This window comes from Papaver somniferum, chromosome 6 (assembly GCF_003573695.1).
Source record: "Papaver somniferum cultivar HN1 chromosome 6, ASM357369v1, whole genome shotgun sequence".
Classification (NCBI taxonomy): domain Eukaryota; kingdom Viridiplantae; phylum Streptophyta; class Magnoliopsida; order Ranunculales; family Papaveraceae; genus Papaver; species Papaver somniferum.
Window position 1 is genome coordinate 17,827,223 of NC_039363.1, and position 14,192 is coordinate 17,841,414.

The 14,192-nt window shown below is 36.6% G+C and overlaps 2 protein-coding genes and 1 pseudogene across 3 annotated transcripts; 2 read left to right on the plus strand and 1 right to left on the minus strand.

Moving 5' to 3' along the window:
- Window positions 1-1,535: 1,535 nt before the first annotated feature.
- On the plus strand, window positions 1,536-6,414 carry LOC113287081 (S-adenosylmethionine carrier 1, chloroplastic/mitochondrial-like). 2 transcript variants are annotated; one of them, XM_026535747.1, is made up of 13 exons: window positions 1,536-1,645; window positions 2,261-2,337; window positions 2,639-2,743; window positions 3,157-3,239; window positions 3,495-3,571; window positions 4,334-4,424; window positions 4,971-5,024; window positions 5,100-5,195; window positions 5,302-5,391; window positions 5,471-5,522; window positions 5,647-5,708; window positions 5,794-5,874; window positions 6,046-6,414. In XM_026535747.1, the coding sequence occupies exons 2-13, from the start codon at window positions 2,283-2,285 to the stop codon at window positions 6,178-6,180; spliced, it is 981 nt and encodes a 326-aa protein (XP_026391532.1). In that variant the 5' UTR covers window positions 1,536-1,645; window positions 2,261-2,282; the 3' UTR covers window positions 6,181-6,414. The 2 variants fall into 2 exon arrangements, with proteins under 2 accessions (XP_026391532.1, XP_026391533.1); XM_026535748.1 differs by having other exon boundaries at window positions 1,544-1,669.
- A 384-nt stretch (window positions 6,415-6,798) lies between these two features.
- Window positions 6,799-11,987, minus strand: LOC113287082 (annotated as a pseudogene).
- A 1,216-nt stretch (window positions 11,988-13,203) lies between these two features.
- LOC113290574 lies at window positions 13,204-14,158 on the plus strand. The gene is made up of 2 exons (XM_026540165.1): window positions 13,204-13,700; window positions 14,098-14,158. The coding sequence occupies exons 1-2, from the start codon at window positions 13,204-13,206 to the stop codon at window positions 14,156-14,158; spliced, it is 558 nt and encodes a 185-aa protein (XP_026395950.1).
- Window positions 14,159-14,192: the final 34 nt, after the last annotated feature.

A 14,192-nucleotide genomic window follows, 5' to 3' on the forward strand; every position in this document is an offset into this window, starting at 1 on the left:
TCCCGAGTTTTATGTTTACGTTTTCTAAAATACCATTGAGTTTTTAAGTTACTGATCTGTCAATAAAAAGAGGTGCCCCTGGATGTGCATACTTTAAGTTTGTCTTTAATAGCCTAGAGATCATCTTCTGATGTTTATTATATACCCTTTTACTGAAAAACAGACCCGACTTATTGAATTTTATCAGTTGCCCTGAAGTTTTGCCAAAAGAATCAATTGTGTCCAACATGTTTTTGCAACTAACCAATTAAGTCAGCCTTAATGTAGAAGGAAATCATCAGCGAAAAAGAGATGTGAGATTGATATTGCAGTTTCAATAAGTTTGATCCCGTGTATTTTTCTGACCTTCCAAGTTAATTAGAAGTGTTGGAGAACACCCCCACACACACGGTGCATGAATAAATAAAAGGGATAAAGGGTCTTACGTCTAATGCCTTTGACATGTTGATTTTAAAATGAATATTACAAATATTTTTTTTTTTCATAGGGTGGGTAATCTCATAAGCAACAATAATGTTATATGAAATTTGTTTAAAAATAGAACAAAAAGAAAAACAAATTGTAGAAGAGAAATATATCTTTTCCGACAATATTTTAAATTTATTTGCTAGAGACTTTGGAGTCAATTTGTACAAAACATTGCATAACCTAATAAATAGGGATGTTCATGGTCGGTTTTTGTTCGGTTTCCAGCCAAACCAAAACCGAAACCAATACTATTGATTTCTAAAAATCTAAACCAAACCAATCCATTAACCATTGGTTCGATTTCTAAATGGTTTTAGCCAGTTTCGGTTTGTTCCATTGGGTTAATGGAAAACCGACTGTGTGTCAGTTTTCTGAAACTGATAGTTCAAATCTTTTAAAAAAATAACAGTGGAATCCTTTTAATCTACCTGCAGAATGTAATTAACACACAAGCATAGTTCATAACTCAAGTTTATAAGCATAGTTCAAAACATAAATATTACAGATTCAAAATACATAAACTCCAAGTTATGCATGCTCCAAATTCATAATTCAGTTGAAGATTCTGGCGAATGCCGACTGGAGACAAAGAAAAGAAGAAGAGAAAAAATGAACTCGTCTGGAGTACGGGTAGAACTTAGGTTTACAAAGAGTGAGATGGACGGGATAAATTAAATCTATCTGAAATTAATCAACGGTATATACTTCTCGGTTTTTCATTGGTTTTTGGTTCGGATTTCAGGTCAAACCAAAACCGAACCAGTAATATCGCTTTCCAATTTTTTTACCATAACCAATCCATTAATAAATGGTTTGATTCGGTATCTTCCTAATCGGTTTGGTTCGGTCCGGTTCCGCCGAAAAACCGAAACCATGTTCATCCCTACTAATAAATCTAAATTCAGGTGGAGAAAAAATTGGTTAACATCTTTTTTTCATCTTGGACTGCCACAACTTGCGGCCCAATGTGCCAGTTATGTTTAAAGTAACTTACCGTGCCTTCTAGCTGTGCAACCCTCCTTATATTCACATCCGAAGTAAGGTTCTACGGGGTAACTTAAGGAGTCACACCACCTAAAACAGCAGAACCTTTTTCTTTTCTCCTTCCTCTTTCTGACTTCCTCTATCCTTTCCAAGTTCCAATTTACCCATTACTTACTCCACCACCAGGCACCAGGTACTCTCACCCTCTCAGTGGAAGGTCCATTATCTCCTCAGTTCTCATTTTATTAGTTGATTCTCAACATCTTTTTTACTACCGAAAACCTTTTTGACTCGTATAGAAAATTGGGTTTTCATGGGGGCTTATGGTTTCTCTTCAATTTTGAAGTTTTTGTGATTTTTGTATGAAATCTATGATGGGTTTTTTGTTACATAGGATTTATTTGATAAAAATGGTGTTGTTTTGCGCGTTAGAAGTTGATGGAAAGTATGGTCAGAACTGGCTCTGCTGAGCTAATTTTTGGTTGAATAAGTTATGACAATGCAATGTGAATTCTTTACTAATGTTTGTTTCTTTGTTAATGGAATCATATGATGCACAAGAATTGTTTGATAAAATTCCTCATGGGGAAATTTCTGTTATCTTGCGGAAAATTTAAGAAAGATCAAAATGTGGGACAAATATCCTAACAAGATAATCTAGTACTGGATTGAATACTAAGTAAATAACATGATAAGTTAGCACATGATAATTCAGCGTAGCTGGTGTTGATTTTTAGATTATCAGTTGATATTTCAGAAACGTGAGTTTGGGGTTTTGAGAGTTTCTGAGAATGATCTCGTTTTGCAGGTACAAGAGTGGTTTTCCAGTGATGGGTCCTCCCACATTGGCAATGGATAACAAAAGCTCTCCCCAACTCTCACCAGGTGTTTTGAATGTTTTTTATTATGTGTATGAATAATGCATCTTTCTTGGCCTTGTAATGCTCATTATGTGTATGAATTGTTCAGCAATTTGCCCAACATTGGTATCCTTATGTTCTTGTCATCAACGCAAAGTTATTTGATGAATTTCTATACTATTTGGCCTGACATGTATCCATTCATAGAAGATAAAAAGGAAAAACTTCCCCAACCCCACCTCCCACGTGATATACTGCTTTTTGTTAATTGTGTAACTGTGAATCAGCTCTATTCCTTGTTTTAAGCAGGTGATATGGTTTTGCAGATGCAATCAAGAATTTGTATACCTCTCAAGCGGAAACCCAAAAGCTTTTTGCCTCAGTCAGCATGGGGAAAGAAAAACCCTTCGACTTTTTCCGTGTTTTAGTTGGTATGTATGAAGACTATTAATGAATATCTGTCTAGTTTTGAATGGTAAAAAAGAAATGTCTCAGTGTCTGATCTTGGGCATTTGGAGTTGGTAAAGGTTGTTGCTTTCTCTGCAACATATGGCTACTGAACGTATAACTGTTTTCATAAAATGAAAAGGGAATAATTATGCGGTTGCATGGGCTTTCCTTGACTGAAAAAGATAACCATATCTCAGGAATTGCTGTTCACATATATATATATTAGAATTTACTATTTAGAAGTTAGTTTACTAATTCATGAGGAAAGATGTGGGGTAAATGTATACAAACATGAAAGGGGAGGTAGGAAATGTATACCTGAAATTGAAGCTGGTACTGTTTCTTTCTTCACCAATGTTTATGTGTTTCTAATAGTTATGCTTGAACTTTGTAGATGGTGTCATAGCAGGAGGCACTGCTGGTGTTGTTGTCGAAACATCTTTGTATCCAATTGATACAATCAAGACTCGTCTACAGGTAGGTTACTTCACAAGAAAACCGTTATGGCTAACTTTGTATTGCTAAGTCAGCAATTCTTCTTTGGAAGTAGTTGTTGGTTCTTAAATCATGTGATACTGTATGCATCTGCGGTGCCCATTCTGATTTTTTTGTTTAGATTTCTCTCTCTATCTTGTTTATTAGTAGACTAGATGGAAAGCTGTTCATTTATCTAAGCTCATCTTCCGCTGCCCTCACACCAAATTAGTTGTCTATACTTTATTTCCATTTCAGGCAGTTCGTGGAGGAGGAAAGATTGTTTTGAAGGGCCTTTATAATGGATTGGCTGGAAATCTTGCTGGTGTCCTACCGTAAGTTCCTGATTTTCAAGTTATTTTGCTACTTTGCGTGTGACCCGTGTTTTAGATCAAAAGTTCTCGTTTCTTACGACCTTTCACTTTACAATAGAGTTATAGGTGATATTTCAGACAATCTGAGTAGTTATTAGTACGAAAGTCGCATATAGTATCTTGAACCAGTTTCATTGGGTTAAAGAGTCCTAAATGGATTACTAGCATTGCTGCATAATGAGTCCTTAATGGATTCTCTAGCATTGCTGCATGACTATCTTATATGCTCAGTCTAGCATCTGTGTAAAACAATATATACACTTCTCTATATTTTCCACTGTATCAGTTTGCTATCTCGTAGGACAATTTTAGAATGCGTCTTTAAGCTACTCTAGACTGATACTGAGCCAACCTCGGCATTTACTAGATGGAAATGCTATCTGAAGAACATTAGTGAATGCTTTGATTTGTTCCCAATGCTAGGGGTCAAATGATACCCCAGCTTTGCTATTGCAAGGCCAGATGATGTGTGCTCATCATATGATGGTTACATGGGTCCAGCCTTTGCATTGCAAAGTTCTTAAACTGGTCTACGGAGTTAGCTTTCTGATGAGCTAATTCTTAGCATAAGCATCTGACAATCTTTGGCTAATGTTGTGTCATGACCTCATGCACATATTACCATCCTTCATCACGTTTGTTCTAATGTTTTATGTTCAATTGCATTTTCATTTGTGTAGACTTATTTGAACAAAATTCACTGATACGTAATCTTCTATATAGGGCGTCTGCCATATTTGTTGGTGTCTACGAACCAACAAAGCAGAAATTGTTGAAGATGTTTCCTGAAAATCTGAGTGCTTTTGCGCATTTGGTAAGTGAACATGAATTTACTGAAGGTCTTGCCATTTGATGATTCTTGAGTCTTCTCAACTGTTTGTCAACAATTTTATAATGGGAGTTCCATCGTAACGTTGTATTTAAAGAGTTGATGACGACAAAAACTCATTAGTCTTCTATACTGCTGCATCTCCAAAATTTGATTTATCAATTCCATTCTGCATATCTCCTACTATAAATGTTTCATTAGGCCTTTATGCTTTCGAATAGGGGTTTCTACAGTAAACAATGAGGTTGATTGGGCATCAAAAAGTCCCAACACTAAACTTATTAGGTTGTGCACGGTACCTCCTTTTATGTTCTTCTTACCCCCCCATAAATGGATTGAATAATTTATCACAGGATTTATAGGTGATGTCCAATTGTAAAAGCGGGTGTTTCATTTTGCATTAACTTCATCATACAGCTTCCGAGTATAAATGTAGCATAAAACCAAAAGAATTATATCTTTGCACAAGATTTCTGTTGGCTATGATGAGAGAATTCTTTCTTATTTTAAAAATATGTTAAATTCGTGTAGACTGCAGGAGCCATTGGAGGGGCGGCATCTTCTCTTGTTCGTGTACCAACAGAGGTAGATGAAGTTCGTCTTTTCTTAGATCCAATAAACTCGATTATTGGTTGTTTACTCATCCAGAGCACTACTTAGGTTGTGAAAACAAGGATGCAAACTGGACAATTTGTTTCTGCTCCTGATGCTGTTCGTCTAATTGTTCGTAAGGAGGGTTTCAGGGGTCTATATGCGGTATGTACACCTTATTTTCCTTGTAATGTTGCGTTTATTTTGACTTTAATGTTCTACTTCTGCGCTTATGTGAGTTTGACTTTGTATAACTGTTCTGCTGTTACAGGGTTACAGCTCCTTCCTGTTAAGAGATTTGCCATTTGATGCTATGCAGTTTTGTATTTATGAGCAGATTCGAATAGGTTACAAACTTGCCGTAAGCACCCTTCGCTAGTGCTGTTGTTTTTGTGGATTTTTACTTGCCAAATGCTTCTAAATTGCATATGTTTATGCAGGCAAAGAGGGATTTGAATGATGCAGAGAATGCTGTTATTGGTGCCTTTTCTGGTAATCAATTTCATTGTACGAGTTTTGGTTTACAAAGTTATGTTGCTATAGCTTCTAAATTTGTCTTTAGGAATGTGGTTACTGAATGTGTCTGATTCATCACTTTGATTACGTTATTTTAAAGGAGCAATAACTGGCGCTATAACCACTCCACTCGACGTAATAAAGACGAGATTAATGGTTCAGGTACTATAAATTTGAAATCATCTCTTTTTATGCTTGGAAGTTATTTTTTCCCCATTATATGTTCTAATCTTTTTAACTTGTGCAGGGATCCGCAAACCAGTATAAAGGAATTGTAGATTGTGTTCAGACCATAGTTAGAGAAGAAGGCGCCCCTGCTCTCCTGAAGGTATAACCCAGTTAACATAGCGATCACTATCTACTTAAAGAGTGTAGTTTCAGATTTGAAATAAGGTTTCTTTACCCCATGTGAAACAAGATTTTCTGTTATAGGACCTCTTACTCCTCAAATGCCTAGCGTTGTTCCTTTTCATGATTAATTAATGTTATTTCTCGACAGGGTATTGGGCCAAGAGTTCTTTGGATAGGTATTGGCGGTTCAATTTTCTTTGGTGTTCTTGAGAGGACGAAGTTGTTACTTGCACAAAGGCGTGATGGGAAACAAACCCCAGAAGAATCCTTCAAGAAGGATTGATATGAACCTCTTCCCATGTTTCAATTTAGAATATCATTCGGTATTTTCATTCTTTTCATACCTTTTGTTGCTGTACTGTAGATGATAGTTAGGGCGTCAAGGAATTCAAGTACGACATCATGGAAAATGCAGTTTTGTAACAGTCGACTTAAGAGTGAAAAAACTAGACAATTGTAGTCTCTCATCTTAATTTTAGTCCTCCGTATGATTTTATTCTTTCTGTTTGCAGTTTTATACTTTTGTTCCATCACTTAACACTCTGGTTTTCTGCACACCAAGTTCCCTGAAAGCTGGAAAATGCGACTGCAAAACACCTAAAAGACGCTGCAATGAAATTGTTGATAAGATAAATCTATAAGAGACACAAGCACAAAGAGATTTTGTGTCTGAGCAAATACACCTTAAGAGCTCATTGGCTCTGCTTGGTTTCCAGCAGACACCCAAAAAACTTGCACCAGCTTGGTAAGCCCAATATTGACACCAACCATTTGCAGAAATACACAAAAACAAGCAAATTTCACCATATCTTGGTCTGTAATCCCTGTTGAGTTTAATGATATTAAAAGGAAATTTTACAGTGGAAGTTCAATTTTACAACAGTTCATAGGGAACTCCGAGGACGAAAAGAGTGAAACTCTGCTTTAAGATTCACATCAATATAAATATACAACAACACTGCTTTCCTGTTGGGTAAAATTGGAAGCAACTTTAAACTATAAGAGCTCTTTTTTGAGCTACAACTGATTGTCTATGTTTATGAAATATTGTTTTTCTTTTGAACAAAACACAGAAGAATGCTAAAATAACCATGGCAAGGAACAAAACTTCCATCATAGTCCATCCCCAAAGCTCCACTTGATAGCTGGAGCTGCAGTCAGTTCTTACCTGCTTTCGCTTTTGTAGACCTTCAGGATCCAGAACGAAATCCAGGCTCATGGCTTCATCTTCCACCAAGATATGTGTGGTCTTTGATTCGTAACCTGGCATGGCTACCGTGACTACAAGACCGATAGATGCAAAAAAGACTTGAATCATGGAACCATATGGTAATCAGTTAAATCATTAAAAAATTGAAAGGGGCAAACTTAATGATGAAAAAAATGTACTCAAATTAAACAAATCCACCATATGAAGCTCAGTGTGTTCTCAGTTCACAGGAGTACAGGGCCAGATCATCGGAAATGTCCAAGTGAACTCAACATGGGTCCCAATAGAATCGAGGACACATACAAAAACTTAAACTATAACATCAGTGGCTTTATACCTTCATAGTGTTCACCAGGAGCGAGTAGACGATGGTAATCCCCAAACACGTCACCAGCTTTAACCTGTTAATTTGAAGATTCAGAAAGTAGGTTTGTACAAAGGAAACCAAGGAAATGATCATCCAACTATACAAATTATAGAAAATGTCAGTTGATTTGTAGCCCATCAATAGAATTCAACTGTGACAGAACAAGCTACGGCCATCTGGATCAGCTTCACACAACTCAAGAATGTACAAGTAGAATAAGTTGTCATGGGACCTATGATTGAATCTTACGGGGATAGTTACTGAACATTTCACGACCAGTGGTTAATGCTTTTCTGTCAAGGTCGAACCATTTGATATAGAGTAGAATAATCATAGAGATGTATAGTGAAATCTGAAATTGTTTGGAAACATACTGTGTAATTGATTCCCTTGATTATGACAGAGGCAGGCAAAGGCTGTCCGCACTCGGTTGATAAGATTCTTCCATGTACTCCTGTCTATAAAAAACGCCGTTATACAGAAATGGTTTCAAGGAGTAACATACTTTTTATGTCAGAAAGGGCACTAGATTTGAAATTTAGTTCATTATTGTTCTTCATTTTGTTAGCTAATTATCTGGGTTGCACCAATACTTCTTGGGGCTCCCGTATCGTGTGTCCCCGTATGGACACAGCCACACATACTCGGACGCACCTAAAATACTTCTATCTTACTATACACTAGGAAACAGCTGAGAACTTAAAGGTCACCTACCTCTAAGGAAGATTATAGTCGAAAACATGCATGTGCTAGCAGACATACACTTGTGCAATTGTAAACAAGTGCAAACAAATACAGTTGTGTGGTTTTCTCGTTTACATTTCTATATATATCTTAAAAATTGACGGTACTTCAACATATACCGCTGTGTCCCCGTATTATAGTTTTTCAGAACTGCCGTATTGGACACGCGGACACGCCGCTGTGTCGGACACCCGTGGCGGTATTGGTGCAACCCAGCTGATTATGAAGAATGTTTCGAAGATCAACTCCCTTGATTATAAGCCAAAAGGGTATGTGCAGCTTATGTCTATTAAGGTTGCATGCGTAGGTTGCATACGCATGCAACCTTAAGAAAGTTAGTTGACGATAAGAAGCATACTTTGACCACATACGATAAGAAAGTTAGTGTAATGACGCAGGACAGAAGCATAGTTATACTTTGACGATAAGAAAGTTAGTTGACCACATTCAGAGGTCGGTCCCAAAACAATTCATTTTTCAAAAATAAAATAAAATAAATTATTCCACAATAAGCTACATAAAGCTTACTTTGACAAGGCTTGCAACAAGATTCAACATACTCATTCTGTTGTACTCCCATAGCGTCAGAAGCTGCAAAGTTAAACAGATGGAATAGAAAGAGAAATTAGCCAATGTTTCCTTGAGACAAAAAGATCATACATAACTATAAAATCTGAATCGTTTTCGTGTTAACCATCCTTCCATTGACTGCAACGTGGTCTTAGGTTTCAAGGGAAAAGACAAAAAAACTTTCAGTGAATAAAATGACTTCATGTTGTAGGTACCATAATTTATCCTACTGAGTTTCTCACGAAAATCATCAAACCTACCCAACATGCAACCAATAATATAGCACCGTAGGAAAGAAAACCAAACCTCTGTTGAGTTAGGCCATTTGTTTTCACTTATTTCCAAGGTCAATTCAAAGCAGCCTGCATGTATGTAGTTCCAATCTTGCATACCACCATATATAGGATACCTACAGTTATTTTCTTTTATCAACAACCGATTTCACAGAACTTAAAATGGAACTAGGAATTTTGAAATTGATAAAAACTAAATGCTGAATATAAGATATTTTGCCATACCAAGCTGCACCGTTGGTAATTCCTTCGTTAAATTCTTTGCTAAGAGACATGTTATAGTGAGAACGGCTATAAACACTTGCCATGTGCCGGAAGGTTGTGTCATCAGGACATGCATAGTATACTTTCCTGAAGATGCACGTTGCAGAATAAAACTGCAATCAGCATAAGAATAATTAAAAGAAAGCTATCCTGCAAAGTCAACACTGATACAGGTGTTATGAATTGAGTATATCAGGTGCTGAAATTAAAAAGTACTGCACATGTTTCGTTTAGTTGTCTTACTCCAGTCATGTTTATAAAAATAAACCCTATATGAATTGAGTTATCAAGTGCTGAAATTTACAAGTATACATCTTTTGTTTTGTTGTTTTCTTCCCCATCACGTTCATAAAAAACAAACCATCTATACCTCAACAAACGTCACTACTTTGAAGTAAGGCACATAACAGAAAGGAAACTACCCTAGTCAGACAGAAGTCTCAAGTTACTCAAGGTTTCCTAAACGAAATCTTAAGAGATGGAGTTAATGAAATTACTTTTGGTTCTCAGAGCCATCCCATGGAAAATTTGCCACGAGCGCACCCTGCAAAAAGATAGAAACTTTTAGGAAGGGTTCAACGTTTCTAAAAAATCCTAAAGTAACACTGCCTACAAAATTTTTCTAAATAAGATGGAAAGCCGATAACTTGGTCAAACTCAAGAGTTGTAGAGCTTATATATTCTAAATTCTGCCTAATATGGCAATATTAATGTTGCTTTGCAAGCAGAGTTCACTAAGATAGATATTTATTCTCCATTTCCCACCAAGTTTGTGTAGATATTGAGGAGAATTCACAAACACAATGCAACTCTTACGAATATCAAATGACATAAATACTTGATGTTGATGCTACTAATAAGAGCAGAAACAGAGAATTTACCCCATGCAAGGTGGCTGAGGCCGTGAAATGAATTTTTTTTCAGCCAACTCATGATTGCTTTTGTCTCAGGTTGCCGTAGGTCCAAATCATTATTTACTGAAAAGAACTAAGCACATTATATGTTAGCTTATATTTCGTTTATAGTTTACTCTACGAGAAAATGAGAATGAATAAACCAAATATGCAATTACAATAGATTTTTCACTCTAATGTTGATACAAACTGAAACAACAAATTTGCAAATTAGATAACTGAACGCGAATACTCACTTGGTCTGGAAAGTCTCGATTCAGGTCAATGTTGTTTGCATTACCACGTTTTTTCAGTGAGTACCCGTCTGGGTTCATTGTGGGAAGTATATGAAGGTGTACATTTTTTATGATCAATGTTGCCTATTTAACAGAAGCACAAGTCAAAATATATCAGAACTTCAACAGAAACGGGACAAAGCTTCTAAATTTTTGACAGTCACTTAAATCAAATAGGTTGTACTTAACAAATTTTTAGTATCTTTGCTTTAGTACTGAAGGCCCAATTATAAAAGCAATGAAGAGAATCAGCAAAACCATGTCCACAAAAGTTACAGTAAATGATAAGGGCAATACCAAGGGGTCTGTCATGTAATTGTTGCATAACCAATTTGCTAAATGCATCAGTAGCTCACGTCCAACAGGTTCATCTCCATGTACATTTCCAATGAACTGAAACATCCCATGATTTCAAATTCAGCTAAAATTTCAACCAAGAAGATAAAAGCTCACGCCAAGAAACAATTTCTCATATGGAAAGATACAAAAAAATGTGATTCGCCCTAATTTGTATGTAGCTAGACTCAAATAGTTCAAAGCACAAAGAGCCGTAAAGAACATAGGAAACAGAATGACCTGTAAGCTATTCTCACCTTAAATGCAGGTTCAGGCTCTTCAATCCCCGGATTATGGGAAATTTCCAATACCCACTACACAAAATGAACCAAAAATATCTTCAGTCAAAAACAAAACACAAAATTTACTCATAATCAATAAAATTAACAGCAAGTGAATTATGTAAAGTTTCATTACCAAATTAACTCCATTAACGCTCTTTCCAATACTGCTCATTTTTCAACCCAAGAATCCCTCAAAAGAGAGACACAAAAGATCAAGTCAGTCAAAGCTCCTACACAAATTCACAATCAACCAAAAAATCACAGAAAGGAATTGCCTTTGTATCTGTAAAAATCAAACCTGTATAGTCTAGAAATGGAGCTGCATTTATGAGCAAAGTTCTTCATTGCTTTCTCAAGTTCTGTATTGCTCATATACCCATGACTTAAATCAACACTGTTGTATTCCAAAACCCAGCATTAGAATCCTAAAAATATTTCAGAAAGAAATAGAGAGAGGGAGTGGGGGATATGAAAGTACCTGGGAGGAGTTTCTCCAAATAAGTGCCGGCCATGGCCATGATCAATGAAACCTGTTAAAAACAATCAAATCAGCTTAAACCCAATAAAGGGTTCTTTAATTTCAAAGAATCACGCCTTAAAAAGGAATTCTTTAATATTTTTGGGGTTCAGGTTGATGGAGATAGAGAAGAAACCTGAGTGATTGAAACTGTGTTCACCACCTCTAGCAATAACAAGATCTACTAAAACAGAGTAAATGAAGAAACTGAAGAAGAATAAATAAAGGGAAGAAGAAGAGGAGAACTCCATTTAAGACTGAATCAGAAGAAACCGATTTCTAATTACTGTCTCCGTTCCATTGAACTCTGAAACGTATTAAACGCATAAAGAGTGAAGGTTTATTATCTTTGCTTTGAGTTTACAATAATGACCTTTTGATATTTTTACACAATGTCATCACGTTTTCCCAGCTTTGTAGTTTGTTGACTATGAAAGATGACAATCTCTTGTTGTATTGAATCCATTCTCTTTTGTAAATCTATCAACCCGATCGAGAGCACTCTAGTTAAATGTTTCAACTAATTCTTGGATCCACCAACAGTACCTTTCTTAATTTCAGCTTCTAATTTATGCATCTACCACAAATTTGTGTCATTTGAGTAGAAGTTAGTTGAATTGGGAGGCACACAAAAGAAAATACAACAAAGAGTATTTGGTCATTAGTATCCAAACTCAGAACAAGAAAACAATAACTGATTCTCTGACACCGACCAACTTAACCATTGATGTGCCAATTGGAGGTTGCATATTCCATTACCCATTTACCCTTAAGCCATCCAAAACGGCATCAAAGAATTCAACTTCTTATTGAAGTGTCGTCCGGGTACGAAGGACCATCCAGAAAATCTAAATACTGTTGCATAGCTAGCAGATGAGCAAAAGAAGAAATATTCTGACAGATAACAGAATCTACCTTAAAATGTCTCACTCGCTATCCCCTCTCTATCTACACCTGCATAAAAGACTGTGTATTCTAATAGTTTGATGTCAGATGTTTAATGCATTGCTTCTAGAAGGAGTCAGTAGTGATTCTAGCGATTGAATGAATGCCTGATCAGAGAGAGTGAGTCATTGTATCAGTCTTCCAAAGGAAAAAAAAATGCTGGTTGAGGAGAAGGAGAGTATCATCCTGGTAGGTGGACGGACCTATATCAACCATCAAGAATCTTAACCCCGGACTAGCACCACCAACCTAACTAATGATGCATCGCTGCATTAAGGCCGGTTCGTATGGGGGCGGCTAAACCCCCCATTTGCCATGCCAGCTGGCCTGGTAAACTGGTTGTGTCACTACGGAAAAATGATTAACCGATCGAGTTTCCACCGGGTGGAGACTAGACCGCTAGCGGTTTTCATAAAACCAATCGGTCTTATATCTTTCGGTTATCAAAAAAGAAGTAACAACTATTTCCCCACACATCTCCCTATAAATTCACCTCATTCAATTCGATTTAATCACACCTCATTAATTCTATCATCTTTACTCTTTTGTACCTTTAAATCCTCTGTTTCATTTATATTTTCAACTCAATGGATTCTTATGACAAAGAAGTGCGTATTCATATGGATCGATTTGAAGAACAACAACGAATATTCGTTCAGACGCTTCAACAAATTGATGATGATTCAGATGAAGATAAAGAACTAACCCACAATTTGTTGCAGTTATATTCATCATGGAAAATACCTAGAGATCCAGAGTCAAGAGAAGTGTTCACAAGAAGATATACGTACCGGGATCGGGATGAATGGCACGAGAAGCTGATGCACGATTATTTTCTTCCCGATTGTGTGCTCTCTGATAAAAATTTCCAAGGACGATTCCGCATTCCCAGACATTTGGTGCTAAACATTATTGGTGAGCTTTGTCAGGTAGAACCTCAATTTAACTATCAGTATGATGCACTAAATATTAGAGGTCATAACCCTGAACAAAAGGTGACTTCGACCTTAAGGATTCTAGGATATGGCAGACCTCCAGATTCTAATGATGAGTATCTTCGCATTGGCAAAGCAACCGCATACAAGTATCTTTCATTGTTTTGTGAAACAATGATTAATCATTTTGGTCCAACCTATTTACGAAAACCAACTGACGCGGATGTTAGAGAAATATTAAAGCAAAATCAGGAAAGGGGATTTCCTGGAATGCTGAGTAGTGTTGACTACATGCATTGGGTATGGACCGGATACCCTACATATTCGGCCGGTCAATATAAGGGTCACCATGCAAAACCAACGGTTATCCTTGAGGCTGCTGCTTCTTATGGATATGACACGCTTTTTTTGGTCTCCCAGGATCTCATAACGATATAAATTTTTTACACAACTCGCCTTTGTTTGAAGATTTAAAGTATGGAATTTCATCTCGGGTAAATTTCACTATCAACGGGAATCACTACACTCGTGGTTATTATCTTGCAGATGGAATTTATCCATAATGGTCAACTTTAGTTCAATGTTACCGTTAGCCACCTTCCAGTGAAATGGGTCGTTCATACTCATATTTCAATAGTAGA

Coding starts and splice junctions, on each gene's coding strand:
- LOC113287081 (XM_026535747.1), top strand. CDS start 2,283: ATGGGTCCTCCCACATTGGCAATGGATAACAAAAGCTCTCCCCAACTC. Junction 3,240..3,494: donor CAATCAAGACTCGTCTACAG/GTAGGTTACTTC, acceptor TTTCCATTTCAG/GCAGTTCGTGGAGGAGGAAA. Junction 4,425..4,970: donor TGAGTGCTTTTGCGCATTTG/GTAAGTGAACAT, acceptor AAATTCGTGTAG/ACTGCAGGAGCCATTGGAGG.
- LOC113290574 (XM_026540165.1), top strand. CDS start 13,204: ATGGATTCTTATGACAAAGAAGTGCGTATTCATATGGATCGATTTGAA. Junction 13,701..14,097: donor GGCAAAGCAACCGCATACAA/GTATCTTTCATT, acceptor ATTATCTTGCAG/ATGGAATTTATCCATAATGG.